General features: G+C 36.1%; 1 protein-coding gene across 1 annotated transcript in view; it reads right to left on the reverse strand.

Moving 5' to 3' along the window:
• Positions 1-6,138: 6,138 nt before the first annotated feature.
• The window catches only part of LOC142334611 (N-alpha-acetyltransferase 20-like), a 34,558-nt gene continuing 22,298 nt past the window's right edge, over positions 6,139-18,398 (reverse strand). Inside the window, exons 2-3 of the mRNA XM_075382783.1 lie at positions 12,153-12,301; positions 6,139-6,630 (exon numbers count right to left, since the gene is read on the reverse strand). Of these exons, the coding sequence (XP_075238898.1) occupies positions 6,343-6,630; positions 12,153-12,301 (437 nt within the window). The 3' untranslated portion in view covers positions 6,139-6,342. The remainder of the gene's footprint in view (positions 6,631-12,152; positions 12,302-18,398) is intronic.

The raw sequence follows: 18,398 nt of genomic DNA on the forward strand, positions 1-18,398 counted from the left end.
TTGTTTATTCGTTGACCAGCTACACGACATTCAAACGAACTGCAGAACACTTAAACCAAGAGAAAGTAAGAACTACAAAAAAATGCAGATTGATTTATTTTTTTTATAAAATGTGCTATCAAACCTTTAGTTTATTTCATTAACAATAATCCTTTAACCATCCCTAAAAAAACAATTGAATAATGAAAACTCAGTAATAACTCAGGCAGAAAAAACAGTAATTGGTTAAAAAAGAAATTGATAGAGAAATTGTAAAAAAAATTGATAACATTCAGACCGTTTTCAACTGAAACGAACTTCAAGTGAAAATAACAAAAAGGGCACAGAAACCCACATGAATGATAATTGCAACCAAACCGCCACACACACTAAAAACAATTGAAAAAAAGTACAAAAGCCGCTAAAAAGCGACCAAAACGGCCAAATCACAAAAATAGCTCAAGTTGCATATCAAAATCTAATTTATGATTGAGATGGTCAAAAAATACTCTCAAACAAACAATTACTTGTTAAAATGGTTTAGAAGAACAACTTTACTAGAAACAGTAAAATTGGGAAACAAAAAACACTGCGTAGAAAAAGCCGCGGGTAATCAAAATTTTTCGCTCGTTCAGCTAAAGTTTTTCACGCCTACTTTTTTCGCTCTCTCTCAACATTGCAGCACGAACTGAAAATCAATCTCTCTTCTCTCTGCTCCTCAATTCATTCTGCCCTTTGACATAAACACTCAGTTTTCACATGCGGAATTGACTTTTACATCCGGTTTTAAATAAACTCCAAAAAAATTTTCTATCAAAAAAGACGCTCCTCTTCGAGTCGTGAAAAGACGGTGCCCCAATACAACCCAATTCTTGGATTGTAAAAAACCCAGTAGAATCTTACTAATCCTCTTTGAGTCCAAGAGAAAACCAAGAGAAGGCCAATAATAGCTTCTGCTATCCCTTTGCGGATATTAAAGACTTTCAAGGAATATGTAACCACAATATGAAATGAAAATATGAAGGCTGTCAATGAAGATGCGCCTTTCTCTCGTAACATTCCAACGCCTCCTGGGCCGCCCTCTTCTCCAGGTCCAGCCCGGGACGAAATTCAGCCAGGACTGACAATCGCCTCTCAGCAATAAAAACCGAAGAACCCAAATGCCTCCAACTTTCGAAAGAACAGAAACTTCTGTAGAATCACTGTGTTGGTGACGTTCTTATTATGTCACGTGCACAACAAGTGCAACCTGATAGAACGATTGATTTAGGAATAGTTTCGCCAGAAGATCCCCAAATGCGATTGCCAAGTAAACCTAACTCAATATATCACCCAACCACAGAAATTTAGTCCACAATATGAGAGTAAGAAACTGCTCAGCTGCATAATCACAAAAATAATGTTTTAAAAACTGTGATTGCAACTTGAAAGAGAAAATTAAAAGAATGAATTGTGTTTTCTGAATGTTCATTATTTTATTATATAATACTAGTTATGTTATGAGTTAATATCAGTAAACAAGGATATAACCGGTGACTAAGTGTTAAATTTTGAAAAAAATGTTGCCAGAGTTACTTTTATTTGTGCATTAAAACAATTTTTCGTGGGGGGGGGGGGGGGGATGTAGCGCAGTAAGTACATCACATCCTTAAATAAATGTTTTGCGGATCTGTTCTGCTAGCCCCCCCCCCCCCCCCCCCCCCCAAGCCTTATATAGCTGATAAATTTGCACCCCCCAAAATCTAAGTTTTCGCGAATTGTAAGAGCGATATTTGCAATTCATTGAAGCAAGTTTCTAGGTAGATTGAACGCACTTTTAGACTAGTTTCCTTAAAAAAGTTTTAAAAATCCAAGCCCTTATTGTAGCACATAGCACCAAAAATGATCTAATACAGAAATTTTATTGATGCTTACGTTATATGCAACAAATTTTGGTTGAATACGTAATACTTTCAAACCATAGCTGTGCTAGTAAATGCATATTGCTCATATATGTTCACGTATAAGATTACTTAGCTTTAACAATATGTTTACACATTTATAAACGGGGGGTGCCTAACTAAGCGGGGGGGGGGGGGGGGGGCGCTAGCAGAAAAGATCCTGTTTTGCTTGTGTTAATCTTAGAACCTTAAATCGCGTTAATTGAAGTTGATATCCTGATTTGTTCACACGTAATTCTCATCGCGAGTTACGTATTTATTTACTTATCCACTCCAGCTAAATGAATTAATAGTAACTCCTATTGAGTTCACATTTGTTTCTGTGAATTATTCTCTTTGATTTTACAACTCAAGTTCAGTTTGGCGGCGAATGCAGTAAGCCGATAGGCAAGGAAGCCGACAGAAAAGCAAGTCGAAAGTTATGTAATCTATCAGAAATAATATATTGTCAGCCGTTACAATCAATACTGCGCGTAGTATTATAGTGCATAATGTATTCCAATGCACCAAAGAAACAAAAATGCGTCAATTTTTAGACATCTAGTGGGTACGGGCCTCAGCAGATCGCTGTCCATGGCCAGGCCTCTCATCCGCTGTGGGATGTAATCCGGAAATAGCGGGCCGGTTATCGCGGCGAAGCCGCGCCGCGCGCGCCCACCGGCCCGAAAGGGGCAACTTAAAATACGGGTATCCGAAACTTTTTCGGCTTACTTGACCTCATTTTCAAAATCCGGCTTGCTTGCCAGTTTGGCATTTCTCTTGTTCAAGAATAGTGAGTTCTACAAATGTATGATGAACGTTGTCGCTTTGCGATTCACTCTTCTAAGAAGTTACAGTTTTCATTACTCGGTTAGTAGGTTAATTTACCTGATTACGACAAAAATAATGGCTTTGTTTTTTTTGAAACTGTAGGACATTTTCCCAGGACTTTTTGTTCCCAATCTACGCAGCACAGTCACTTTTTGGCAGAGGTAGGCACAAATGAGTGGCCCAACTTCCATTTTTTTCTAATGTGCGTTCAGACTTTGACCGCAAATTTGAACAATTACGGTTGTGGAGATTTAATTTAATCAATCACTACCTGATTCAAAGTGAACTTTTTGGTTCGTTTTTTTTTAATTTTTAATTTTCTTCTTTATTTCTGATTTAATTGTTCTTTCTTAATTTCTGAACTGTCTTACAAAAAATTACATAAAGCAGCAAACTTATCACTCCAAATAGTGCACACCAGCCATGACTTACATTTATTTTCTAAAAATTTATATTCTAACATAGTGAATAATTAATGGCCGGTTTTCGATTACTAAAAAGGGTTTTTTTTAAAAAAAAATCAAACTAGCTAATCAGAAGAATTTTGCTCTATTTAGAGATTTGAAAACAATTGCAAGACAAAATCAACAATAGACAACAATGTCCGTAAAATCGAGCATACATTCTCGGTTTTGTCGGTGTTTTCCTCAAACATGCTTTAAGAAGACAATTGGCTGTTTTAATGAATAATTAAGTCTTTGAATTTGGCTTTAAGTAATTTTTAATATAAATCGGGCTATAAAGTTTTAGGCTAATTGCATACTCAAAATCGTGTAATTGGGTTACTTTTATCCGTGGATACTTGTGACAAAATCAAAGACCTCTCCACGATATAAGTAATTTCTATCGACGTTTTGCATAACTTAATTCCATGGTTGAAAAAATATATGAAACGTAAACAGTGGCGACACATTTTGGTCACTCGGTTCTAAAGAAGACCAAATTTATCGAAACTTTATTTTATTGACATTGGCCACGTAATGACGTTTTTTCTAGCATTATTTGACAACTCGTCACTCGGCGAAAATTTTTTCGCAGAAACTGACCCAAAAACACCTTAATTATACACATGCACCTCTGAAAAAATAAACTTAGAAATAAGTAAAATTCACCCGAGACAGTCCTAAATGGCACTTTTTATTCCTCTGTTTTTCTTCAATTAACTGAACTTTGGGCATCATCCTTCCTGTACAAAAACAGCCAGCATATTGCCGGAAAATAGCGCGATAAACGCTTGTGGCCTATCATGAATTGAAACAACTAAAAAAATAAGATTGACGGAACGACCACCAGCTTTTTAATAGACCACTAAACTTTTTGGGTTAGATTCAGACTGTCATTTTTATGAGACACATTTGCTATTCGAGGAAAAAACCCGAATGGAGCTTTTTGAAAATTAATAATTGATATTAAAACTCAAAACTCTACTCAGGAATTAGGGCATATGAGTTTGGCACTACTTAGATGCACACTATTGACCTTCATTTAGTAAATGTTCATAAAATTTTAAGTTCCATAAGTGATTTCAGAAGACATTTTTTAGTGAGGTAAGTCACGCAATTGATCTAAAAACAGAAATGACGTCACGAACAAAAATTTTAACTGCAAACCAGTAGAAGTCACTGAAGTCATCGAAAAAGTCAATTCCAAGAAGTCAGGGTAAGACGAAACAAAAACCTGTTTGACGAAGTAAAAAAACATAACAGGACAAGCCCTGACGTACAATTCAAAGAATTGTCATTGACTATACAAAAAATTTTTTCATTGACCTAGAACGAACGATGAGTAATTTGAGAAAACCATTTCTAAAAAATCAGATCAAAAATTTAAAAAAGAAAGTCAATGTCAAAATGCCGCAATGTGAACAAAAAAACTACTATCGAGAAAGGGAACCAACTACTATTGGTTCAAACAAACAAAAACTAGGCATAGAATGGACTATGAACGGATTGGGAAAGCCATTTAGCAAAAACTTTAATCCAAAAAATCGAGAACAGTAAAAATCAAAGTGAAATTGCCGCATGTGACCACAGGCGAGAAAGCGAATTTTTGTTCAAATACCGATTTCTCATTCCACATTAAAATAAGAGCAAAAAAAACTTCACGCCGCAAAATCACTCGCTTTTTCGCCCCATTTCCTTTTTCGGCGTGACCAAAATCCCTACTCCAATTTGACTTCAAAAATAATGAAAATGTGTGAACAGTTCTTAAAAAAGACAGCGCCCCATATACAATTCAAATTCTTTGAATTGTAAAAAATAGGAGCGCAATAATAGCCGCCTGGAATTGCTGGCACGGCTATTAATTAGTTGATGTTCATAAAATTTAAAGTTTCACAAGTGAGTTCAGAAGTCATTTTTTCGAGTGAGGTAAGTCACGCAAATGATCTAAAAGCAGAAGTGACGCCACGAAAACAAAATTTAACTGCAAAGCAGAAGTCACTGAAGTCATTGAAATAGTCAATTCCAAGAAGTCAGGGTTAGGCGAAACACAAATCTGTTGGACGAAGTAAAAAAAACATAGCAGGACAAGTCCTGACGTACAATTCAAAGAATTTTCCTTGACTAAACAGAACACTAGACCTAGAACGGACTATGAATGGATTGGGGAAACCATTTAGAAACAAATCCGATCCAAAAAATCGAAAAAACAGTAAAAATCAAAGCGAAATTGCCGCATGTGAACAGAAAATCACTAGCGAGAAAGCGAATTTTTGTTCAAACACTGTTTTATCACTCTACTTTAAATTTAGAGCGAAAAAATTTCACGCCGCAAAGCCACTCGCTTTTTCGCTCCACTTCCTGTTTCGGCGTGACCAAAATCACCACTCCAATTTGACTTCAAAAATCATGAAAATGTGTGAACAGATCTTTAAAAAAAGACAGCGCCCCAATACAATTCAAATTCCTTGAATTGTAAAAAATTAGGAGCGCAATAATAGCCGCCTGGAATTGCTGACGCGGCTATTAAAAACGAGTAAATAAACAATTGTATTAGAAAAATGTTCCTATCAGATTGAATAAAGTTGGAGTTTAACGAATTTCAACCTTCATTGCCTACATAGGATATTTCTTGAATAAAGTATGTCTTAATGACATTAAGCAAAATGTGACAAGAGGTAAAAGATTCGTCGAAAAAATTCATGACGATATGATTGACAGCCTGCATTTAAAGGGTTCCGGTCCTCTACTGATCTTGAAAAGGTTTAAACCAACCTTAAGTTGCCTTTATATTGGTGTTAAAGTCATATGGAGAGCGAGACAAGTCACCAAAAACAGATCGGCAGACAAATTCATAGAACCTGAATAGCTAGACTTCGTTTGTGAGAAATTTAATAGCTGTTGATAACTGATTAAGCTAATTCCTAACTGTCGCCTAATGCGCACTATCTCTATATTATTAAAACATGTATTTCATTGAAATTTAATTCCAAAATCAGACATGATTGTCGCTAAATGGTCATTACTTCGTATGATGCATAACTACAGGTCTTTTAAGACGGGTAAAACGAACTAATCTGAGCTAAAAATACAGTTCAGGTTGAGTACAACTGCCTGACTGCAAGAGAAAGGTCAGTAGAGAAACAACGTCAGTTAGGAAACAGTTAAGGTTATCAATCTACGTCTTCTGGCAACACTGGGTGTTTCAACGGTACCACAGACTTCTTGTGAATATCTCTGGACAGCGCTTTTCGCATATCATAAGCATTCTCGTCCTTCGTTCCTCCCCCTGTACTATTTGACCCCTTGTTACTCTGACTGCCCCCGGGTGGTTCCCCCGAGTAGTATTGCAGCACCTCTCTGTACACAGAGTACCCCAATTTCCTGTACATGCTAATGGCAACATTGTTGCTTTTGCGCACAAACAAGTCCACGAAGTAGCAGTTTTTAAGCTCCGACATCTGAACACGCATTTTCGGTTTTGAAAAACAGGTTCTTTAGTTACCCCAGCACTTTGGAACTCAATATCATACAGTGGCGAAGAAACACCAACCAAAATAAACATAAACCGACTAACATCAGATAAATTGCTCTCGAACGACCGGCAGGGTAATTTAATTCAGGGGCTGTAGCCTAGATAAATTTTTATATATGGGTCCAAAAACAAAACCTTTAGCAAAAAACTTCATTTCGGATTGAGCTCGACTTGGATCACTCAAAAATGAAAAACTCAAGCGTGAAAAAGCCACGTGAGAAGTCAAAAAATGTTCTAAACAAAAACTGTCGAGCAAAAACTTCGCATAAAAAATACCAACACCATTGCAACAATTTTCCTTCATAGTTCGTTCGAGAGCAATTAATTAAAATGACATTGATACATGACTGGGAGGTTTCCAGACAACAGCCGCGACATAGCCTCGCAATTTAAGACACTGGGTACAAAAAAATGAATCGATCATCGAAATGACTAAGGACTTGACAAATAACATCAAGAAATCTGGTCAAAGAAAACGGCAAGAAAAATTGAAAAATAAACTATTTCACAGTGTCACTCATGAATTGAAAGCCACTCTCATGAAAACCATTTTTTACAAAATATTTTGTCAATCTACTTCCCAATTAGAGTATTTTCAAATCACATTATTTTAAAGTAGATTGACAAAATATGTCGCAAAAAAATGGTTTTCATGAGAGTTGCTTTTAATTCATGAGTGACAATGTGAAATAGTTTTTTTTTCCAATTTGCAAAAACATTTGGAACCACAAGATCACTCGCTTTTGCGCTCTGCTTCCTGTTCCTGCTTGATCAAAAGGACTACTCAAATGTAACATAAGAAATCCCCAAAATGTTTGAATAGATATTGGAAAAAAAATAGCCAGAAAGCTCCAAGTCGACTCAAAGTGAACCTTGATTAAAGTAAAATCTAAACTATTTACCCCATTTTACAATTCAATGCATAAAACGGCGGAAAATCGCCAAAAAACTAAATGGTGATATTTTTGCCTTTACTGCTCATAACAAAACAGAAAAGTATTTTGATAAATATCCGTGCAAAAAACCTACTCTTAGAAGCATATAAAAATAAACAAAATTCAAAAACGCGCAAAATTTGTCTGGCCTGTATCATTTTTTATGAAGCAGTTTACATCTGAAACCATTCAAATAAAAATGTCACTTAAAATTGCTTCGACAAAGAAAGTGAACAAACGCTTTCGCTCTCATAGACTACATGTATTACAACTTTTCTGACTCTGTGAATTATCTGTTAATTTTGGTCAGTAGATAGACCAAACAGTTTTCACGTGCTGCCTCTGACTTTACATCCGGTGAAAAGAAATCTCGAAACAAACTAGAAAAAACTGCAAACCCATTGAATTTGGCGACCAATATTATTAGCAACTAAGCACTCAGCAACAAAACGACAAAAGATTGCATCACTATCTGCAGTCTTTATAAAGAAAAAAGAAGAAAGAAATGTTCTTCAAAATATAGAAAACATAGCTGGTTGCAGGCCGCAAAATTTTCGTAGATCTGAAGTCTTTAATAAAGATAGTAAAACAAACAGACAAAAAGAATCATTTTTAACAAATGCTGACATGTTATATTTTGATTAACAGTCTGTTTACCTTATTGCTGCTTCTAGTAGCTGCTCTCAAATAACCTTGGATTAGCTTTACATACACTTCCTTGCCCTTATCACTTTGAATCACAGTCAAGAAAACTAAAGTGAGGAAGTCATTCTTGAGAGAGGTAAGTCAAGTGTGATCAAAAACTTTACCATGCGAAAAACTCTCTGCACTAAGAGTGAAAAATGATGTCACGCAGTCAATTCAATTGAAATTGCGCGAAAGAAAGGATGAACAACAGTAAGATTTGAAGATATTGTGACGTCATATGACCGAAACAAAAATCTTGACGCCAAAATAAAAAAAAAAACAACAGAACAAGTCCTGACGTACAATTCAAAAATTTTCATGTTTTCATTGACTAAACAAAAAACTAGACCTAGAAGGGACTATGAGTGAATTAGAAAAGCATTTCCAGAAAAATCATAAAGAATAAAACACAGAAAATCAATGTCCAAATGCCGCATGTGAACAAAAAACCCTTGGCGAGGAAGAAAAATTTGGTTCAAACAAAAAACTAGGTCTAGAATAAACTATAAATAGATTGGGAAAACCATTTTAAAAAATGCGATCCAAAAAATTGGAAAAAAACAGTAAAAATGAAAGTGAAAATGCTACATGTGAACAAAAAACCACTAGCGAGAAAGCGAATTTTTGTTCAATTCAAACACCGTTTTCTCACTCTACTTTTAAATTAGAGTGAAAAAATTTCCCGCAACAAAACCACTCGCTTTTTGGCTCCAATTCCTGTTTCGGCGTGACCAAAATCACTACTCCAATTTGACTTCAAAAATCAGGAAAATGTGTGAAGCGATCTTGAAAAAAAAACAGCGCCCCATTACACTTCAAATTCTTCCAATTGTAAAAACCAATAGAAAGCCAATGCTTGCCCCCAGCTGTCGCTTTGCGGCTATTAAAAAGTTGCTAAATGTGAAAAACTGGAACAAAAACTCAGTTTTTTCTTAAAAGTCGGTAAAATTGTAAACATAGCTGGCAGATTGCCAGAAAATAGATCGGCAGTCTAAAAAAAAACAGTAAAAAAGACAGACCAAAAAAATTCGTCTTTTCATTGAAGGCTGATCTGTCATATTTTGATTAAAAATCTGTAAAGTTATTGCTGCCTCTATTGGCTGATCTCAAATAACCTTGATTTAGAGTGACACACACCCATTTGGCCTTATCTCCTTGAATTAAAGTAAATGAAAGTCAATTTCAAAGTGAGGAAGTCATTTTTGAGAGTGAGGTAAGTCAAGTGTGACCAAAAATTTAATCACGCGCATGAACAAAAGAACTCACTCCAATAAGAGCGAAAAATGACGTCACATGCAATTCAGTTGAAATTGCATGAACGAATGAACAAAAAGTGGCTGTGACGTCATATGGTCGTAACAAAAATCATGACGACGAAATAAAAAAACATAGCAGGAAGAAATCCGGAAGCGCCTCGAAGCGTCAAAACATCACAAAGAAGCAGCAGGCAATACCTTTTGAATTAAACCATTTACTCCTTACCTCCCCAGATCTGATCTAAAAATTGGTGAAAATTAAACCACTGTCACCAAGAGAAAAAATGCAGCAAAATAATATATTACTGAAAACGTTTGGTAACGTTAAAAAAAGTCCAAAATAATTAAGATGGTCCAAATATTGATAAGCTGAAAAAACTGACAGGGCTACAAATTTTCCTGAAATAATTCATGATTCTAATCTGAAAAAGATCACGAAAGCAAACGGCAGATGAAAATCTTAGAAACTAAGTTAAAATTTTTCAAAAAAGAATGCTCAAATTTAAGAACCAGAGAACCACTACCATTAGATTTCTAATCACTGCAGTTAGAACAAAAACAACACACACTTCTTCGTTGTTGTATATATGATAGACAATATAATTTACTAATTCAAAAAATAATTTAATCATAGAAAAGACATAAGCAACAGAATAATACTCAAAGGCAAAAAATCGTCTAAAAACAATACCCAGGCCGAAGAAAAATGCTATGAATAGTAATAAGTAGAAATGTTGGAAGAGGCTTTCTAGCAAACTCCTAGTACTGCCTTATGTTGAATTAAATCAATTGCAAACCAAAGAAATGACACAAATCTAAGAAAAAGCTAAATCATTCAAACTTTTAACAACTGAAGAAATCACTATAAAGAATATAAAAGTAGGTGCCAGAACAAAACTAGAATGATACAAACTAGAATGAGAAGAACATGGACACAATGTATGGAACGCCGAAACAAAAAGACTAATTCTTAATTTTGAATGTTAAAAATCAAATTCAAAAAATCAAGAAAAACGAATACATTTGATTGTTCAGCATTCCAGACATAGAAAAATCATCAACGAGTCATCCGAGACAAAGATCCATCCTCCTGAAAAGAACATAAAAAGAATGAGCAGAAATTAAACATGCCAAACAATGAAATATTTTGCAAAAAAATGTTCAAAAAATTTTTAAGACGGCATTTATGAAAAAATTTTAACTGTTCTTCAAAAATTTAACTCAAAAAAAGTTTTGAATTTTTATTGAAACGGCATTAAAGTCCCTCATATACCACAAAAAGACTTTTTCTAGTAATTAAAAGCAAAATACAAACAAAAAACTGACAAAAATTGGAAAAAACTACCATAATCAGATTAGCATATGTAAAATTTTATAAAACAAAATTACATGGAGGTAGAAAGAGGCATTGGGTATATGAATTATCAAAGAGCAATTGCTATAATAATTGATTTTTGACAAAAAGACAGCTGAAAGATCCAAAAGTGAAGAAATTACTAGAAAAAAAAGCCAAAAATTAACTAAAAAAATTCAAGAAATATGTGCCAATTTTGAACTTGAAACGCATTTTCAGGCTATGCAAAACACTGTGGCATCAATTTCTGAGGTTGACATTTCAATATAGCATCGAGTAGAAATTATTTCTACAAAAAGCCAAATAACAAGCAAAAAAATTGGGCCACTTAGACGAAAAAACGGCTAAAAACGGTTATCTTATATGTGCCATTCGGTCAAAAACTACTTTTCAAAGTCAAAAAGTCATTCACTAAACGCAGCGCATGATCAAAAAACTTCTCTCGCTTAGAAAAAATTAGTTCACACGTCAATTTTACTCGCTTTCGCTTTCAGGTCAGAGAAGCGTCTGAACGAATAGTACTTCGGGTAAAAAAAAAAACCTTAAGAAAACCAATACTCCTCTTCGAGTCGTAAAAAACCAAGAGAAGGCCAATAATAGCCCCAGCTATCGCTGTGCGGCTATTAAAAAAAATTGGAAGAATACTTCTCAAAGTCTGTCCGTTTTTTCTCAAAGTTATGGTAAATGCGTAATTATGTTGCCAAAAACTACCAAAGCGGAAATCAATCTGTACCAAAAATCAGGAAAAATTCTTACCACTCAATCATACTTGGACACACCAAAACTGCATATTGATCAAACACTAATAAAAACACGTCAAAATCACCATAGCAGTTGATAACTTTTAAATTCATCACAACGCGGTCACTAAATGCCTAAGGTGGTCGCACTGCCCACAGAACAACCTGAAAATTCAATTAGGTAGAATGAATTATATACCAAGACGAGCTTGACCAAAAACCGCTTAAAATGTCCAAGAAAACCGCTTAAAATGTCCAAGAAAACCGCTTAAAAATGTCGAAAACCGTTTAAAAATATCGAAGAAAACAGCTTAAGAATGTCGAAAAGCATTCTTCGAACTGTATACCGCAATTAGACCAATAACAGCGTTTATACAAATTATTCTTTCGCAAAGGTCATTTTCTAAGCAGTTCAAAAAAGGATATCGATGGAAACCACAAAATAAAATTGCCTCAAAATATTAGCATAAAAATACCTCTTCTAGTAGATTCATCAGCTTGTTAGCTAGGCCCAGTCTGCGATGTTCTGGTGAAACAGTCAAACAGGTCACGTGACCATGCCACGAAGCCTCCCCCTCTCTCCGAAAGGTCTCTGATTTGCCCATTATGTATCCCTGAATTTCACCTTAAACCAACACATTTCAACTCCCACTATACGCAACCATACTCAAATCTGACAACTTGCTGAATAAATTTGTCGATTTGCAGAACCATCTCCAAATTTAAACCTTCTTACCTTAGGATATTCAGAGCAAAGTAATTCAAAGCATATTATAAATATTCTAAAGCGCAAAGTAATTCAAAGCATTTTAAATAGGAAAAGACATTTTAGATATCTCACAGAACAAGCAGTTAAAACCAATGATAAGGCGAGTTTCAAGATTCCAGCTTTTGATTGGTTGATAAATATAAAATTGCTAAAGAATAATGTAGTAAAATTTCATAAATGTAGTTGATAATACTACCACTCTACGATCATTGGTTCTAATAGCACCGAGAAAATAACTTAGAATACCAATTGGCAGAAATCGGAGCTTTTTGCCTCGAAACCACGCACACCAAAGAACTTAAAAAAATTGAATCAAAGTCTACCGAACCCGCGACTGGACTGCTTACAGAAGAATAGAGAAAACTAGTAGCCGAAATGAACCATAAATGAGAGGCCACATGGCGTGAGAGATTTCAAACAATTTTTCTGCAACAATAATTTCTTTCAACATCTTTTATATAATCATTTCCAATAATAGAAAACAAAAAACAGATCACTGAACTGAGAGCAATTTCCTGGAATTATGAAAATGCTTACAATTATCAATAGTCGTATGGGTTGGAACCATATGGCGCTCTCCCTCAGGCATTGAAGTTAATGTTATCTTTGACTAATCTCAGCAAGTTAAATTATTATATTCCGGAACACCGCCACATTAAAACCTCGTTATTTTTGACTGGAACTCCACTGGCCTCTACAACAATTTACCGCGCATCAGCTGAGCAACAGTAAGTTCTTTTCAAAATCCAAACAAACCACCCACACCATTCTGAACAAAACAATCTTGCAATTCACTCTTATTAGCCAACTTCTGAATAGAAAATACTGACTTAAAATTAAACATCAATGGCAGACCCAAATCCCCTTATGTTTACCTCCGACGTATCTCCGGATTACCGAACAAATAATGGAACTAATTCGAAGGCCTACTTCGGGCAAGCATCACCGAGTAAAGAATACCTGAAGCTCACCACCAGAGAGCACAATATCTCCGTCTACACAGAAATGCACTGAAATTTTATCTACTACTACCGGAAAACACGCGAAAAGTAGATCAGTCCCTACAAGAACTCAGAAACTGATACATAGGAGCAGATCAAAGAAGAAACTTCGAACTGACCTGCAATCACCCGAGTTTGACGCTGTTAAAGAACAACCAGAAAAATTCCTCGCTGACCTGCAATATCGCGCAAACCATGGCAATTGCGGACGTCGGTGGAGCAGGCATTAATCGCACAGACAAAATACAACGTAGAATACGAGAACAATTCATCCAAAGAAAACCGTTCAATTACAAAAAAGTACTTCAAAAGGAAATCAGTAACGTTCTGGTAAACTAATTAAGTGCAATCATCAATAGACGTGTTCGCATTGGCCAAGTACACCTCGAACCGTCCCAAACTACAGCATTTAACGAATTTAATGCTGCCAGCTACCAACAGTTGTTCAGGCTATCGAAAACACACTGGCCCAAGGCACTGCTTCAATGCAAGTAACAAAATCTTAGGCACAACAATTCCAACCAACTCCAAACCAACAACAAAATCACAGTAATTATGAGAGACCACAATCAATCCCGCAACGCAGACCAACACAATATAATATTAAAACTAACTCAAACAGCCGACAAAGCCACTATCAGAGAGAAGTTAGATGACGAGGAGCCTACAACGGACAGAACAGGAAACGTTCCAAGGATCAGAAGGTTCTCCAATAAAAGAATTGAACATTGACCATTCACGCCTTACCGAATTTTCGGTCGGAATTATGCGAGAACTCAGGACACTGCACGCGACTGCCCTCAAGGCTAATCGATAAAACGGACACCTGCCATTTAATCAGCAGCTAAAAACAACTATTCAAGCTTTCCTACAAAACCTCAATAGCTTCCGGGAAAATAATTCTCTTGTATCATGACAGTTCAAAACAATTACATAAGTCTCAGCTTCTGGTGAAATAATTTTCATAGAGTTCAAACTTCCGGGGAAATAGTTTTCTTGTACCATGACAGTTCAAAACAATTACATAAGTCTCAGCTTCTGGTGAAATAATTTTCATAGAGTTCAAACTTCCGGGGAAATAGTTTTCTTGTACCATGACAGTTCAAAACAATTGCATAAGTCTCAGCTGACACGGGCGCTTTCTGTAGTGTTATGTCACAAAAACAATGTGACAAAAAAAAGCAGTTCACATAAAAGCTAAAAGAAACCCGCAGCTCAAACTAACGTTTCAACGGCATTGTTAAATTAGTTAGCACAACCCAATTTAACTTCAAAATTGGACACATTTCTCTGCAGGAATTTTTGATATGCGAAAAATGCGAAATTGAAAAACAAAATCGCTAACATTACTACATCCCTGCTTTTCACCATTTCACATTAAGACAAGGAAAACATCAGTCCGACTTCTGGTATTCTAATTTTTTTCCAGAACATATACGTATACATAAGGCTGCTCAAAGGCCTTAGCATGAGCGTCAGAGCTATTAGTTCGAGTATGCGACAAAAACAACAAAAATGATAGCGGCCAAATGTCGGTCAGATTTGAATTGCCACCAACGACACGATCGGAAAATTACGTGCAGTATTTTCATGCATCCGTGAATCCGGTACAGAACCTGCCACCGATAATGCCAGTTGGGAATTCACGAGAAACAATTTTTCGGGAACACAATCCAATCGGAAGGATTATCAACCATACCACAGACATACGAAACCTTCAGCGATAACTTAGAATGCCTAAAACAACCAACCAAAAGAACAAAACGAACTATCGAAAAAATATACCCGAACAACATTATTCCAGAACCATCGGGAAACAAATACCAATTTACAGACTCCTTAAGGAATCCAACTTTGAAATTGAGGGCCACAATTTTGTTAAAAAATTGACCAAGGACCTTCAAACTCCATTAACTAAATCACTACGCTTGCCAAAAACTGACCAGCAAAATATAAAAATGGCAGATGCTGTGTTCTGTTATGCGGGCTACTTTATCATTATAGAAGACTACACGCTCAATGATTCAAACAAAGAAACTAAACTCGGTGCACCCGTTACATTTGATCAATATTTCAGCCAAATTAGCTTTAACTATCAAAATACGCCAAGAACTCTAAGCCGTTCCCTTTGCCCCCGACACGTTTGGAAACATCATTTGGGTATGTAAATATCAGTGCTCATATCAACAGACGAACATATCAGTCACCCGACTCTTTCTGACAAAATTAAAACTACCGACAGTTTGGAATGAATACTCCATATGTTCATCTCCGACGTTTCTGCGGATTACCGAACAAATACTTGGATCAATTCGAAGGCCTACTTAGGGCACGCACCGCCGAGTCGGTGAATACCTGAAGCTCATCACCAGAGAGCACAAAATCTCCTTCTGCACAGAAATGCACTGAACTTTTATCAACAACAACCGGACAACACGCGAAATGTAGATCAGTCCCCACAAGAACTCGTACATAGGAGCAGATCAAAGACGAAACTCTATCTAAAGTCATGCAAGTTTGACCCTGTTAAGGAAAACCAGATACTTTCCTCACTGACCTGCAATTCCTCGCAAAACATGGCAATCGCGGACGTCGACGGAGCAGGCATCAATCGCACGACAAAAAACAACGAAGAAAACGAGAACAATTCATCCAAGTAAAGCCATTAAAAAAAGTACTTCTAAAGAGAAAACGATAACGTTCCTTTAAACTATTTAAGTGCGATCATCAATAGACGTGTCCGCATGGACCAAATACATCTAGAACCGTCCCACCTTACTGTGTTTAACGAACTTAAGGCCTCAATCTACCCAACAATTCCCAACCAACTCCAAATCAACAAAATCTCAGTAATTATGAGAGACAGCGATCATTCCCGCAATACAGACCAAAACCAATTTTAACAATAACACGAACAGCCGACAGTTCCACTATCAGAGAGGAGGTAGAGGACGAGGAGCATACAGTGGACAGAACAGGAAACATTCCAAGGAACAGATTTCTTCAAAAGGAATGAGCCTCGACCATTCAATAATAGCAGAGAAGGGTTTTCTACGCCTTACCGAATTTTCTGTAACAATTATGCGATTAATCAATACATTGCTCGTGTCTGCCCTGAAAGCTAATCATCGGCATAATGGAGACATGTCATTTAAACAGCAGCTAAAAAACTAAATACTCTGCATGCTTTGCTACAAAACCTAGATAGCTTTATTTCAAACTTCCGAGGGAAGGTTTTTCTTGTACCATTAGTTCAAAAATTTTTTTACAAAGGTCTCAGTTGACACGGGCGCTCTCTTTAGTGTAATGTCAAGAATATAATTTGACAAAAATAGTTCTTCACACAAAAGCTAACAGAAACCCGCACCGCAAGCTAACGTTTCAACGGCATTTTTTACATTAGTAACAACACAATTTAACTTCAAAATTGAACACATTTCGGAAAAATTTTTGATATTCGAAACCATGTCCTCACCTCTTTTTAGTTTCTTTCTTTGAAAAACAAAATTGCTAAAAAGAAACCTCCCGGTCTTCACCATTTCACGTAAGGAAACTGAAAGGAAACGGAAAAAAGTCCAAACGCATCGAAGGAAACTTTGTTGCAAATGACAACAAAGTACTTCATTAACCCTCGAAAACTGTAGCTGCACCTAGTAGAAACCAAAATTGCAGATCAAAAGGACATAATGGAACCAACCGCAAAATTTGAAAAAAAACATACGGGTACTAACTATTACTTTGGACAAACTGAGCAGAACAAAATACCAACTCAACTAGCCATTAACAAAACGGCATTATCACTAAACATCTGAGACTGATCAATTGTTGCAATATTTGAAGTAATCATACCAGAACAGGTGCAATACCACACTAGATCAACAGCTTATAACAGATAGCAAAATCAATCGATAATGTTGTTAGGCACGATATTCCACATTTCCAGCAGCCACAACAACGAGCTTTTGTTCCCTTCTCCAGAAATTCATAATGACTCAATCGAATTCACTGGTGTTGCAAAGCGTATTATCGATGATTTCACAAAGTTCAAAAACCTTGAGACATGTAAACCTTCAGAAAACAGCAAATATTTAAAATATTCCTGATTCATTTGAAAAAGGAATGTAAGAAACTAATTACAAATTTACGCGCCGCAGACTTGAGATTGGATACACCGACAGGGCCGTTTACTCTAAGATTCAAAAAATTTCAATTCACCAAGACGATTTTATTAGTTGAACTAGCACTACTCCAAAACTATGGAGCGAAAACGGCACTACGGCTCAGATAAAACATCACTTATCTTTGCTTATACAAACCAAACGAGAAACTACGCATTTTGTCTGGCTAAAAAAGAAACCAGCTCAAAGGAAATGATTAGATTGAGAATACCTTCCCAATTGCAACCTTAGCAGATGCTTGTTTACCTCACAGGAAAAGAAAAATCTCCACCAAAAAGATGGTAGCAATGGAAATTTCTCAGTTCCAATGGCTGAGGAAATATCAGTCCGACTTCTGGCATTCAAATTTGATTCCAGAACAATTATTTCAAAGGCTGCTCAGAGGCCTTAGCATGAGCGTCAGAGCTTTTAGCTAGTTTATGCGACAAAAATAACTCTAAAATGACAGCAGCCAAATGTCGACGAGATCGTAACTGTCGCCAACGACACGATCGAAATGATGGACATGATCGAAAAATTACTTTTCATGCATCCGTGAATCCGGTACAAAACCTGCCACCGATAATGCCAGTTGGGAATGCTCGAGATAAAATTTTTCGGGAACACATCCCGATCGGAAGACAATCAACCATACCACAGATAAAGGAAACCTTCAGTAATAACTTTAAAATGCCTAAAACAACTAAACAAGTGAACAGAAAGATAGGTTTTTCAATTCAATGACAAAACTATTGAAAAAAATATACCCGAACAACTTTATTCCTGAACTATAGG

Source organism: Convolutriloba macropyga, chromosome 2, assembly GCF_964194025.1.
Source record: "Convolutriloba macropyga chromosome 2, txConMacr16.3, whole genome shotgun sequence".
In the NCBI taxonomy this organism is placed as follows: domain Eukaryota; kingdom Metazoa; phylum Xenacoelomorpha; order Acoela; family Convolutidae; genus Convolutriloba; species Convolutriloba macropyga.